The sequence below is a fragment of the Gadus chalcogrammus genome, chromosome 3, assembly GCF_026213295.1.
Source record: "Gadus chalcogrammus isolate NIFS_2021 chromosome 3, NIFS_Gcha_1.0, whole genome shotgun sequence".
Taxonomy (NCBI): Eukaryota; Metazoa; Chordata; class Actinopteri; order Gadiformes; family Gadidae; genus Gadus; species Gadus chalcogrammus.
Window position 1 is genome coordinate 9,780,513 of NC_079414.1, and position 15,000 is coordinate 9,795,512.

The window sequence follows — 15,000 nt, forward strand, 5'->3', positions numbered from 1 at the left end:
AGTCCAAATGAGGGAAGGGGGTGTGGTGGAAGGGAGGCAGGGAGGGAGGGAGGAAGGCATCGTGGCAGGGAAGATGATACATTGGATGAAGGAGAAGATGAGTTAAAACTCTGCTGCGTCGTGTGCTTTGCATCAGAAATTGGTCGAAAGACGAGATCAAACGCCAGTTTGTCATTTTCTTCATGAAATACATGTATTTTTGCCAAATCTTCAATGCAGATATAATATAATATATAAGTATATAGTTGATAATATTATTATGATATAATTATTGAAAAATGACAGTAGTATTTAATGTGAAAGAAAACTGGGGGTCGTATTGGATGCAAGGCGAGACTTTGTGAGTTGAACTCAACGCTCCTGCTGGAGGTTATGGTGGTGGTGGGGGTGAGGGTAAAGGGTGTGGATGCTGGTTGGCTAGGTGGGTTGGGGGGGATGGAATGAGAGCTCACTTGGTTGTCTGCCGAGAGGCGGGGCATGGAGTGGGTCCTCCCATGCCCATCCATTGGGTAGGAGGGCTCCGTGTCAGAGTGCCCATCCCGCCCCATCACCCTCATCTCTACTGTCTGCAAGACACACAGCGAGAGGGGGCGGGCCTCAGAGCGTGTCGGGGGAGGGGCACCCAAGCCGGTGGGCGTGGCTTCCATTGGTTTGATTGTGAAGGTAACATGTGTATGTAGACGGGGGGGAAGAGGCAACCGGGCATTTGGGTGCGGTCATGTCTCTATGTGAGAGTGGGCTCGGAAATGTGGGCGTGGTTACTTTTTGTTTGTGGGGCTTGCGGTTGTACTGGCGCGGTTGATGCTTGCGTGTGGGAGGGTCGTCATATGATTGTGGCCGTGGTTCCGGTTTGCATGTGAATGTGGGGCATTCGGGTTTTGGGTGTGGTCACGGTTTGTATGTGAATGTGGGGCGTTCAGGTTGTGCGTGTGGTCAGTGTTAAAGAGAGTGCCAGGTGGAGGGGATTGGTTAATATCACATGCATGTTTGTGTGGTTAGATGTAGATGTAGGGGGAAGTCTATGTAGCAGGCTAATAGTTGCTGTGGTTGCTGGGCTGAAAAAACACAGATCTTCAACACGCTTGACTCTAATTGGCCACCTTAGGCCACACCTTATTGACAGCTAATGTCCTAATATGGCCCCAGTGCGCCATATTTGTTTGCAAGCAGTCATGGTTTCCAAGCATAAAATATATTATGGAACAAGCCCTGGACTTTGAATGCGTATTGTGAAGTTTCTGTGACTCCAACTCCAACAGATATGTCCTCGACATAAAAGACATCTACTGGTAAGCTAACAGCTAGCTACCATTTAGCCACGAGTAATCTAACAGCTAGTTAACAACTAGCAACACGTTAGTTAATAGGTAGTTACATGAAGCTAACAGGTAGAGATAACAGATAGCTAGCATATGCTGAAGGTATCATATCAGACTATTCTCTGACCATTTAGTTTCACTAGAAGTTTCAACTGCACTGTTATCTACTAACTTAGTATAATTCAGTAAGGAGGAAATGGGTTTCCTTAGAGAAGGGGGAGCAAGAGAGAGACGGAGACAGAGAGAGTGAGAGTGAGAGAGAGAGACACAATTCTTTGTATCGTATTATGGTATCCAACCCCTGGCATTCACCTCAGACAGATATACAGGAGTCTCCGTTCACTAGGTACAAACCTGGGATGAATGGGTTAAAGTATCGGGCTGTTCTAACCGTAATCAGTTTCAGTTCAATGTTCCAGTCCCTCACTGAAACTGAGCTTCTTGTGGAATTAACTTAGCTGGAGGAAAACGTGATGGGTAAACAAGTTAGCGAGGATTACGTAGAATTCTATACTTAACATTTGATTAGGCCTCGCCTCTACCAGTGAAAGGAGATGCCTTCTCCAAATGATAGCACTGAGACTAGCACGCATTTATACGGTCAACGCTAGTTGCTAGGCAACAGCCCACAAGTTATTTCTTTCTTCTTCCGAACAGCACTTTCTGCCAGCGTCTGTCTTGCCAATACGATCCTGACAAGATCTAATAAAAACCCTGGCTGAGACCGGGGAAAGATAAACTTGTTAGGACCAGACAAGACCCAACCAGATTAGTTAGGAGCAGACCAGACCCACCTAGACTAGTTAGAACAAACCCGGATCTACCTAGGCTTGTTAGGACCAGACAAGACCCACCTAGACTGGTTATGACCAGACCTGACCCACCTAGACTGGTTAAAACAACCAAGATCTACCTAAACTGGTTAGAACCAGACCAGGCCTACCTCAGCTGGTTAGAACATGACCATGCCTACTAGTTAAAACCAGACCCATGTGAACCGGTTTTAGCCAGACCAAAACCTCGTAGACCAGACCTACCTAGACCAAGCTCCAGACCTACGTAGAACAGAGCTACCTAGACCAAGCTCCAGACCTACGTAGACCAGACCTACCTAGACCCAGCTCCAGACCTACGTAGACCAGACCTACCTAGACCCAGCTCCAGACCTACGTAGACCAGACTCATCCAGACTTAACGAGACCAGTAACAAACAGACTAGACCCATCTAGATCAGTAGGAAATAGAACCAGACTAGAACGATGCAGATCAGAAATATTTCTACGTGGTCCAGTTAGAGACGATCAGACGGGTCCACAGGATGTAATCGCACCCATGTCATATTGCCGTTGCCTTGTTGACAACACACACATACACATGCACCTGGAATCTGAGATCGCCCTACCTGGGAGTTGTGACGGTTGTCATGGGGATCGTCAGGGTAGGGCCGATCTGGACTCCAACTGCCCGTCTTCTGGAAGACCTCCTGGGCTTTGACTGTAGCCCAGGACTGGCTCTCTGTCATACCCCCCTCTGGAGGTCTGGTTCACACACACACACACACACACACACACACACACACACACACACACACACACACACACACACACACACACACACACACACACACACACACACACACACACACACACACACACACACACACACACACACGTAGGGGGAGGTCAAGAGTTTAAACAAGGGGAAAGCCTCGGTAAAGGCCACGGAACTTCATGTTGGTCAACATTCCCGCATCAAACCACTGCAACGTATGATCAGGATTGTTTTCAATAAAATCCCCCCAAAAAAAAAAGAAAAAGAGTGAAATGCAGTACTTAATTTTTTTTTAATTAAGGGTGACAAATTGCAAAACAGACAATGGCAGTTAAAAAAATCTCATATTGGTACAAATACTAATATGTATTGTTTCATGTGTTTGTGTATATATATTGTAACTAACGGTCAATATATGCAATTTCCTTTAAGGTGTGGACACAGCAACGATCTCACGTGTTACAGTAAGAGCACACTTTAGAATAAAGTTTTCATGCTAATATCTAAACTTGGCAGTGCCCTACAGTAGCCTCATATATATTACATACTATAAGTTTCATTCCTTCCCAAGAAGACCTACCCCCACCCATGGTGCTGTACTCACATGCCATTGACGTTGTCAGGGTCAGCAGGGGGGAGGCTCTGGACCACCACGGGACCCCCCTGAGTGTCGGTGCCCCCTTCCTCTGAGGCTGGCTTCATGGGCTGAAACATTAATGGCGTTCGGTTCTGTGTGAGATACACGACATGGCCTACAGGCTGGAATCAGGCACTCTCAGGACACACGCACACACACGAGACACAGAGAATGGATGCACCCGCGCCATGCACCCACACGGGGGCGCCAGTGGCAAACTCGAGGTGACAGCAAAGTTATCCCATTGAGGAGGATTGAATGGGTCCGGGACCAACCGATCTCTCTCTCTCTCTCCAATTACATTCTGGTAATCGCTGATTAATACATCTGCAGGAAAAAGTATACGACAGGGTCATGAGGTTAATGTGGCTTCAATTACCAGATATTAGCCATATCCTTTGTTATAAGTCATACATTTTTAGATATAGAATTATAGATCAGATATATAGATAAAGATGTTTTTTGCAAGATCTACATTTTCAACTGGATTAACCCAATTATGATTTTAAGAGGATTAATGCGTTAGTGTGTAATGCGTTAGTGTCATTTAATTTAGAGGGGAGATCTGCTTGTGGACCCATCCTTACAATGGGAAACTTCTACCTCTTCATCCATTACAAAGTTCAGAGGTCAGGCTGCCTTTCTCCAAAGGTATCCTGGGTAATGGAGTCCTCTTGGGATGGGATGTGGCATTTTACTTGCTTTAATGTCATTGCCCCTTAAAATCCAAGTCATAGAATCCAATTCTATAAATGCAGTCTCATTGATGGCAATGACTCTGCCAGATTCTGTGGAGGATGAGTTACGACAGTGATGGTCCATGACAGCTTGGGCCCGGTCATGTCCATGTACGGAGCCTGGAGGTTCAATTATGAGACTAAATGAGGCTATTGTATGCTAAATGAGGCGAGATGAATGGAATGAAGCTTTCTCAGACCAAGCAACAAGCCAAACCTGCACAGACACATGAACCAACAGGAGGTCGTCTAGCTCTTCAAATGGATTGAGCAGCAGCCTTTACCGTTGTTACACACATTGAATAAACGTGTGTGATCAGGGTTTGGATTGAATCCTTTAGTAGTGGCTGTTATCCAAAGCACAAGGTGAATTTGAGCTACGAGGAGGTGGGGTTAGGCCTCTTGCACAGGGACACAGACCTAGAGGTCAAGGGAGAGGCTGCAGGTGCCAAACCTGGAGGTCAAACCCCCTAACTCCCACTAGACAACCCCTAATATATCTCACATATATTGGTTGAAAGCTTCAGTCCTTTTAAGAAGTGTCGGTCTGCAGAGGATGCAGATACGCGGGTGTGAACGGATATGCTGATAAAGTAATTTACAAGATAAGGTGTGCTGAGGATGTGCTAGCACTTTGCAGGAAGGTTGGTGGCGCGCTGCCAGTATCAAGCTGATATAACCAAACGTAGGAGGGAGAGGGAGAACCAAATATCCACACTTTCTGCCACGGCGGCCACTTCTCTATCCAGTTCTCGGGCCAGAGTCTGATTGCATTTGGTTTGTTGTTGTGGTCTGTTGATTTTCCTATGAGGGCGTGGAACTCTGAGATGCTAATGAGATGCTAATGACATGCTAGTGTAACATAGCATACCTGGGAACCTCTACCACTAAACCGTGCTCAGTGTTTCTTACGGAGCTTCGTCTGGTGGCCATTCACTTGCTGCCTATGTATCATAACGAAGGGCTTCTATGATACATGCGAAGCCAAACGGCTACAAGAACCTTGGACATCCCACGGCCCAAGCAACCGGAGCAAGACAGGCAGGCGGACCAAGGAATGGGCGATGGACACAGCGGGACACACAGAGAACACAGACTGCAGAAGGGGGTTACTGGTTAGATCCACCTGGTGGTGACAATCACACCCGCCATTGACCAATCGGGAAGGGAACTTGATTAGCTAATGTCCAATCACCTGCTTGGATGACGATGGGTGGGGGGAATCAGAGGGAGAACATACAAACAGATTGACCACGAGGAACACGATGGATACGTTGGATGTGTGAGGTACAAGTTAAGAGGGAGAGAGGGTGAGGGAAAAGACTCGGCATTCCACCACAAACATCTCAGACCAACCAAATTGATAACTGAAAAACAAGACAGTTGAAGACAATGCAGGCAAAAATAACAGACATTGTACAGTCAGACAATAGGACCTGGAGGAGGAAGGCAATAAGGAGAAGACAGATAAGTGGAGCTGAAGAGGCGTGTGTGAAGGCATACAGTGACACCATGGTAGAGGAGAGGTGGAAGAAAAGACTGTAGAAATGGACGTGTGGAAACCAACACAGAAAGACAGACGGACAGGGCAGTCATTATGCACAGTTAGGCTGCTCGTGCCGATCGAGCATGTGCAGAACTTTCCGATCATTCAGAGGGGCAGCATTCAGGAACATCACCTCTGCATCATTCGATTATTTTCATTTCTCTTGCAGGAGTGTAGGCATTCTTCTTCAAAAGAACATACTTTCCATCCATGAATTCTCCTACCACAGCCTACTGCCCAGAATTAGTCATTTAGTTATAATTTCTATCCAAAGCGACTTACAGTGAATTGCATTAGATGCAGGTCATATGTGAGCAGGTTAGTGGTTAGGGCATCTTGCTCTAAAATGCCTAAAGGTAGACAGTGGGACATCGAACCCAAAACCTTTGGGCTGGGAGTCGAACACCCCAAGCCACTTGACGCAAGTCTAGACTATCCTGCCATCGATCACATGATTAGAGTTCAAACTGAGTCGCTGAAGCAAGAGGTTAGAGAAGTAGCTGGGTAGGGTTCATGTTAGTGGAGAGATGCTTCTACAGCTCTGTTGGGATTCTGATAGGTCAACGGTATGGGGTGTAGGGGTGGGGGGGAGGGGAGCGGAGAGGCTGGTGCATCTTCAGATCAAACACGGAGGGGGGAGGGTAGGGGGAGTGCACTGATTGAGAGCAATAGCAAAGGCTATGTGGTATCGTCATTATTCATCAAGTGTCATCAACATTGTCTTGATAACCCACTCCCCCCCGCCAAATTGTCCGTCACCACATTCAATGTTGTGTCTGTTGGAAAACCAAGTGAACAGAGGCGGAGAAAGACTGTGTATGAGTGTTGAGGCCTGGCAACTAGCGAGCTAACTAACTAGCTTTGAATCCTCTTTTGACACAGGATCATCAATGCATTTTGGAAAGCTACGAAGTTACATAGCAAGCTCAGGTTACACTTTGCTATGTAAGAGAAAGGGACACCGGTTAGAGTGCTAAAAACTGAGACCCATTCTGATTAGATGGAAGCCTGACAGTGATAATAATAGTATTTTTAACTGGTAATTGCAGGGAAGAACGTGAATAGATCTAGCAGTAGCTTGTTAGCTCGCTTGTTGGGGAGCACAGTACATTTTGACTGACTTAACCAAAACATTATATTGTACTGCTGCCCTGTTAACTTTCTCCTGAATCCACTTGGTCTGTGTGTCCCGGGGTGTGGAGGAGGAGGAGGAGGAGAAGGAGGAAGAGGGGGAGGAGGTGGAGGTTGAGGTGGTGGTGGGGGAAGCACTCGTCGTCGGTACCTGTTCCTCTCGCTGAGCTTGGAGCTTTTTAGTCTTGCTCTGGCGGTAATACTCCATGATCATCATGGCTGCGTAGATCTTGCCCACCGTCAAGTCTGTGGCTGCTGATAAAATGACAAGTTACCCTGCGAGATTAGACCTGGCGAGATGGGACCCTGAGCCGTGGGGGAGGGGGGGATGGAGAGTGGGGAAACCCACACACATTCACGAGACACTTAGAACACACACACAACTAGACACACACCAACACACTACACAGATTACACCTATGGGCGAGGGTCAATTCTGCCACCAGCCGTCGCTGTTTGGTGCCTCTGTCTTTTTTTCGGCGGCAAACTCACGTTCAATTTAAGACTACGAAAATTTCAATGGGTTGTGAACAGAATTGACATAGTTTGTTATCGTCCCACCCTGATGTAACACACACTTTGACAACACCATACGACTAAATTTACACCATAGAGCCAACTGTCTTTTCACAGGCAGATTACTGTAACTGACAACCTCCCAGTAAGTATTAGCTCCTCTTCGGTACTAGCTTAGAGGTCAGCTTTGCCCTGGATCTATTCCACTAGGGGGACTGGGCAGCTAGTTCACCAGGAGAAGGTATCGATGACCTGGGTCCTGCTGGCAAACCTCAGCTCAATGTTTTTTCAAAAACTCCAGATAGTTTCCCCAGAGTTTGGATGGAACACCGAAAAAATAAAAGATCAGAAAAATATTGAGCCAGGTTTGATTTGGTTTTCAACAATTGTTTGAAAACCAAATACACACTCGTTTATCTTCTCACTGCATGACATAATCATTGATATTGTACTCTGACATATATTTAGCTACAGTATTTAATTTTGCATATGAATAAAATAATCTCTCTACAGATCTATGTATTTATGTTCTAAGTCACCAGGTGTGCTAAAGAGTCTACCCTGAGATCCTGTAGTGAAAAGACATCTATAGAGGAACTTCTATAGCAGGCACCTCCCAATTCCAGGCTGGTATAGAAATATATGTGTGTGTGCCTGCGTGAGTATGTGTGGGTGCATCTGAGTGTGTGTGCTTGTGTTTGAGTTTGCCTGTGTTGGCCTGAGTGGGTGACTGCATGTGTGTGCGTGCTTATGCATAGTGTGTGTGTGTGTGTCTGTGTATGTATGTGTGTATATGTATGTGTTTGTGTGTTTGTATGTGTATGTGTGTGCATATTTGTGTAGGTGAGTGCATATGTTTGTGTGTGTTGAGGTGAATGCGTTTGTAGGAATGTGTGTGTGTGTGTGTGTGTGTGTGTGTGTGTGTGTGTGTGTGTGTGTGTGTGCTTGTGTGTGTGTGTGTGCAGAAGATGCCTAATCAGGAGGTGCAGAGCGAGTGAGTGACACGGTCTGGTTGAAGCTGTCCTCTTGGTGGTTTTGTGGTCGGACACACCTACACGCACACGCACAAGCACACACACACACGCACACACACGCACACGCACACACACACACACACACACACACACACACACACACACACACACACACACAAAAACACACACACACACACACACACACACACACACACACACACACACACACACACACACACACACACACACACACACACACACACACACACACACACGCACCAACACACACACAAACATATACACACTACCTCTTACTCCAACTTACACTTGTGCGGGGTAACCAACAGGTCCAGGGTCTTCTGGGAGAGGTTGGGCCAGATCGCTATCATCTCCTTCCTCAGCTCAGCGTCCATCTGGTGCTTGTCCACACCGCCTGGTGGTCGCCGGGGCAACCGCATCCCAACCCCCCCCCCAACCCCACCACCACCCAACCACAGTGAATGCACATCACACACACACACACACACACACACACACACACACACACACACACACACACACACACACACACACACACACACACACACACACACACACACACACACACACACGCACACACATACATGCACACACACACAAACACACACACACACACACACCCACGCACGCAAACACACACAAACACACACAAACACACCCAATTTCCATGCAACCGCAGCATTACGTTCTCATACACCCAGTTGACATACAAATACACATGCAGAAAATAACAGGACAACAGGCAGATAAACAAACAAAGAAACACATGAATAAACAAAGACCCAAATACAAATACAAACCAAAATGTAGCCAAAGAGCCACAGAAAAAAAAAATTGAAAGTTTTAGCCAATCACACAAAGGCATTCGCACAAAGAAAAGAAGATCTTCGTTAGTGTCGATTACATCACAAAGCTCTAATTGGATTCAAAAACTGAGACATTTTCAGGGAGAGAGAGAGAGAGAGAGAGAGAGAGAGAGAGAGAGAGAGAGAGAGAGAGAGAGAGAGAGAGAGAGAGAGAGAGAGAGAGAGAGAGATGGACAAAGATGGAGAGAGCGAGCAAGTAGGAGATGGAGAGAGAGATAGCTAGGGGGAGAGAGAGAGAGAGAGAGACAGAGAGAGAGCGAGAGAGAGCGAGACAGAAAGATTGAGCGAACCACAGAAAGGGTCAACGCTGGCAGAGTGGCCGATCTACCCAGCGAGACACAGTTGGGGGGGGGATCGGTTGGTATGGAGACGAGGAGCAGGCACGTACCCTTGGCGATCTTGATGTCCAGCGCCGTGCGGATCAGCGCCATGAGGGTGGAGTTGAAGTGGACTGAGTTGTCATCGGCAACCGGCAGATCCATGCGCAGCAGCCTCTATAGAGGGGAACCAGCCAGCATCACAGAGTGAGACCCCAAAAACACACTCTCTAAAGACGGGGTGCTTTGAGTCTGAACCTCCAGGGGGTGGGGGGCGAGAGAGCTCTATAGACGCCGGCCAATTGGAAATGGCCTGGGAGGGTTGTTTTCCCCCCAAAACCTTTAATGATACGTTTTGACGGCTCAAACTTTGCCTCACAAAAAATTACAAGGCTGACGCGTGACGGTAGATGCTTGGTGCAAGTCGGTAAGTTAGGGTCAGTGGTGTAGCTTGGTGCCGCTAGACATTGGTTTCAGCCTGTTGGCACTAGGGAAGTGGTTTAGCTTGTAGGCGCTAGGGAAGTGGTTAAGCCTGTTGGTACTAGGGAAGTGGATAAGCCTATTTAGCAAGTTGGTGCTATGGAGGTGGTTTAGCCTGTTGGTGTTTTGGATGTGGTTAAGCCTGTTGGAGGTAGGGAAGTGGTTTAGCATGTTGGCGTTGGGGATGTGGTTTAGCCTGCTGGCACTAGGGAAGTGGTTTAGCAAGTTGGAGTTGGGGATGTGGTTTAGCCTGTTGGCGCTAGGGAAGTGGTTTAGCATGTTGGCGTTGGGGATGTGGTTTAGCCTGCTGGCACTAGGGAAGTGGTTTAGCAAGTTGGAGTTGGGGATGTGGTTTAGCCTGTTGGCGCTAGGGAAGTGGTTTAGCATGTTGGCGTTGGGGATGTGGTTTAGCCTGTTGGCGCTAGGGAAGTGGTTTAGCTCTGGAAGAGACACATCACATAAGTGGTGGTCTCCAAATTGCCAGTAATGCTCCACAAGCCTACAGTACATCTATCCAATGGGTGGTGGGGAGGGGGGGAGGGTAAGAGCCCAGACCAACCACAGAAGAAGAACAACAGCAATGGGAGCCAATGGGATGGCTTCCGCCTCAACCTGTGCCCATATGTTCCCTAGATGTGTGAATGCTGTGTTCACATTCAACACATGTAAAGACGTTACACACATGTAAATATATCTATATATATATAGGATATCTAGAAGGGTACACAACAAGGACCCCAGCTAGAACTCTAGCGGCCAACCCCACAACTCTAACATTCAAGAGAGTTTACAGAGTCCAATTAAAGGGGCTTAATTGGAGTCCTGGTGGTAAACAGAGTGGGTGTCACTGGAGAACGGTTACAGAGTCACTGGGAACCGGGGAACTTTGAAGGGACAAGGAATTTCTTTATTATTACTGCGATGATTATTTTTATTGCTATAATCATCGGAGACATAGACGCTACGGAGCTCCCTCGGCCTGCCTGGAGGTTTCTGACTGGCCGTCACGACAGCAGGTTCAACCAATGGCAGCAGGGGACGACCAATGGGGGATGGAAACCAAAGCCAGCACCCTGTGGCTGACTGCCCGCTGTCCCTATCCCTCAGTGGGTGTCCATTGGTTTCACCTGCTGACGAGAGATGGGCGATCTCAAGATGGCGATAATGTGTGTATGTGTGTGTGTGTGTGAGTGAGCCTCTTTGTATGTTGCTGTGTTTGTCACGTATCTGGTGTGTGTGTCCATGTTGGCCATGCCCAGAGGCCAGGTCTGGGGGGGGGGGAGGGGGGGGGGGGGGGGGGGGGGGGGGAGGCGGAGGCGCGGAGGGCATTGGCCAACATGAACAGCCCCCGGCGGGGCAGGGGGTACGGAGATCGTAGCCATGCAACAGAGGGTGCGAGGAAACACATGCAGGCATGCAGCACAACAACCCCCCCCCACCCCGGCCCACCGCCCGCATGTTCAGCGCCCAACGCCCCTGAGGAGACACAGAGCATGCGGCATGCGACCCCACCTGACTCCCGTTCTGACCCCTCCACCCGCCACCCGCCCAGCTACGCCCTCATCCCGACCATGGTGTCACGATACAAGCAGCCGTGCGTCCGCAGGGCGGAGTCTGCACAGCCACGGAGGATCCATTGAGCGGATCGCTGGGCTGTGTTCTGGAGAGTGGTCTCTCGCTCTACTTTGTGGCTGTTGGTGTTTTTATTTTTATTTTGTGTGAGTTCAGATGAGGTCAGATTGTACTCCTCGGACTGCATGATGTGTGCTCATCAGGGTCAGATCTCTCGACGCTGAAGGGGTTCCGTCATGAATGGGGTTCATTCAGGTGAATTCCGGTGAATTCAGGTGAATTCCGGGGAATTCAGGTTAATTCAGGTTAATTCAGGTTAATTCAGGTTAATGATTAAGAGCTGAAGGATTGGAGCCGTGAGATATTTCCTGGAAGGAGATACAGCTTAAACCCCCCAAAAAAATCTAGAAATAAAAGAGGAGATTAAAAAAGAGATGATTGACATATTCAGAGTTTATCTTTTGTTTTACGTCCGACCAAAAGGGGAGGGGGGGAGGGGTGGGTAGGGATGGGAGGAGCCCATGGGGGAGAGGGGTTAGTAGGTGGATCTTAGTGGTTCTAAACTCAGAGATGAGATGACGTGTTACAGATAAAAAAGTGAGATAATGAAGAGGAGGGTTCGTGAGATTAGAAATAGAGCCGTGACAACTGCAAAGAAGAATCCCGATTTGATGAGAATTTCAGAAGTAGCACCAAAAGAAAGAAAAAAAGAACTATAGGTAGTGGGAAGGGGCATGTGTTGATACTGAAAGAGGCAGAGCGAGATAATAGAGAGAGAGACGGAGAGAGAGAGAGAGAGAGAGAGGGAGAGAAGAGGGAGTGAGAAAGAGCGGGGGGAGGGGGGTAAGGGGTAAAGGACAAGACAAGTGTCACAACAAAAAACAAAGACACAGACGAAGAAACGCTGTCAAAGAAACCACCGAGAAAACACGAGCTGTCAGACCGGTCTCAAACCCTAACGCTCGTTCCAAGAGGTCAAAGCTCATGAGCTTGGGAATTTAAACAGATTCAGGTTTCCGAGGCAACAAGACAGCTGACTTTGCCTTCTCGGCGCTCTCACGGAAGACAAGAAAGCGTATTATTTCTCATCTCCAAAAAAACCCCAGAGAATGTGAGATGGTTCAACAAGTGTGGAGGTCAGGCAGAGGGTTGGATGGACAGATGGATGGACGGATGAGGGCTTACGTTACAGACCAGAGACAGCAGAGAGGGAGAGGGACGGACAGGTAGACAAGGAGAGACAGTGCAGAGAGGAGAGATGGATGGAGGTGGAGCTACATGGATTTCGCATGAGAATGACATCATTCAATCACAGGGGGAGGATGGAAAGACGAAGAGAGGCTGAAAAAGAGAGAAGGAAAGAGGACAGAGACTGATTCAAGTCAGGATGTGGAGAGAATCTGAGATGGACACGGATGAGAGGGAGGAGGAGAAGGAGGAGGAGGAGGTGGTGTTAAGTGACAATAGGGATGGAGTGTAAGGTGGGAGTAGACTAAACAGGAGGTGGGAGGAGACGAGGTGAGGACATGAGGATATGAGGAGGTGAGGTAAGGAGGTGAGGAGGTTAACAGAAGGACATGGCGCTTGACCAAGGTCTTGATATCATCGGTCCAAAGCGCCAAATACTAATGAATAGTATGAGTCAAAGAAAATTCAGAATATCTTTCCTCTCCGAATCAAGTGGAAAAACACAAGGAAGAAAAGATACAAAGCCAAAATTCCCAAAAGCCCTAAAAGAGTCCCAGCTACACCTAGCCCAATTTGTTGGCTCATCTTGTTTGTGTGTTCATGAGTTGGTTGTGTGTGAATGCGTATGTGTGTGTGTGTGTGTGTGTGTGTGTGCGTGTATGTCAGAGTGTTTGTGTGTGTGTGTGTGTGTGTGTGTGTGTGTGTGTGTGTGTGTGTGTGTGTGTGTGTGTGTGTGTGTGTGTGTGTGTGTGTGTGTGCCATCCACAGAAGCAATGGAGCCAGAGGACTGAATGCACACCTCCTTGCCACTTCTTCTGTACCTGCATCGTCAGCAATCCACCGCACTAGTCGACTCGGGATTGGAACCCTTGCCCTTCTGCAGTTTCAATATGCTTTGTTCTGTGTTCATATACAAGAGATTTAACCTGTTGCGGTTTGGTTCAGCCACGGGTCATCTTTTACAGGTGACGCACGGTAAATGGGACCTATTTCTTCTTTTTAGGATGTTTTTTTTGAAAATATGCAATTAATGCTCTAAATACAATGAAAATGTTGCATGATGACTTACAATCTCAACCTCAAATCGAAGTCGTTTACATAAAGCAACAGCCATTTGCTTCCCCGCCTCAAATAAAAAAAGCCCTGCTAAATTGAGCTATTAGCTCAATCTTTTCAATAATTTTTTACTGCTTAATCGCTGACGTCATGAACACCAAGTTCATCCTAAAATGAAGGAATTTCTTTCTTTATTCTTTTATATCTCTGGTATCTCTGTGTGGTCAGGTGGGCGTGCATGTATGCGTCCGTGCGGGCTGCAGAGGAATTGGCAAAGCTTCCTCTCGTTCCTTTACCCCTGCGGACTGGCTGTCCGGAGCCCGGGGAACCACGGGGGAAAACCACCAGGGAGAACGAAAAAAACCAAATCAAAGAACCCCACTATCACTTTCACTATCACTCCATTCCACCACAGAAGCCCCCCCACCCCGCGGGTTTGTCGGTCAGCAAGGAGGGAACAGCACTCAGCGGACAAATCACCACCATGAAAAATAATAATAAGAGGAAGAAGAATACCTGAACAAAACCAATAACACACACGACCACGCGCACGCACACACGCGCGCACACACACACGACGAGGGAGAGTATACACCGCTGGGAAAGGGGTTCGAGGGGTCACGGGTAAGGGATGAGGGTGGTGGGGCAGGGGAGGAGGGGAGGTAAGAGTGGGTGGGAGGGGGAGTCACCATAGGAACAAGGGAGGGATGGGAGAGGGGGAGGGGAGGGAGGTGAGGTGAGGAAGGGGGTAGGGAGGGAGAGAGAGGGAGGAAGGGTTGGGGGGGGGGGGTCTACCTTATAGGCCACCCGCGCTGGACACCTCTTCCCAAGGCCAAGAGGTGGACACATGTGTCTTAGCATCTGATACATGTCTGTATAAGTGATCCTGCCGCTGGGGTGGTCGCACGCACCATTCACGCACCATGCACACGCATGCACATTCACACGCACACGCACACACACACACACACACACACACACACACACACACACACACACACACACACACACACACGCGCGCGCGCATACTTACACACATACTCATCCACACACACACACACACACACACAC

At 48.2% G+C, this 15,000-nt stretch overlaps 1 protein-coding gene across 1 annotated transcript in view; it reads right to left on the reverse strand.

Annotated features, from left to right (window-relative positions):
- The window catches only part of LOC130378714 (voltage-dependent P/Q-type calcium channel subunit alpha-1A-like), a 38,650-nt gene that overhangs the window by 8,876 nt on the left and 14,774 nt on the right, over positions 1-15,000 (reverse strand). The window contains 6 exon segments of the mRNA XM_056585409.1: positions 453-566; positions 2,722-2,857; positions 3,475-3,599; positions 7,073-7,176; positions 8,737-8,844; positions 9,705-9,810. Of these exon segments, the coding sequence (XP_056441384.1) occupies positions 453-566; positions 2,722-2,857; positions 3,475-3,599; positions 7,073-7,176; positions 8,737-8,844; positions 9,705-9,810 (693 nt within the window).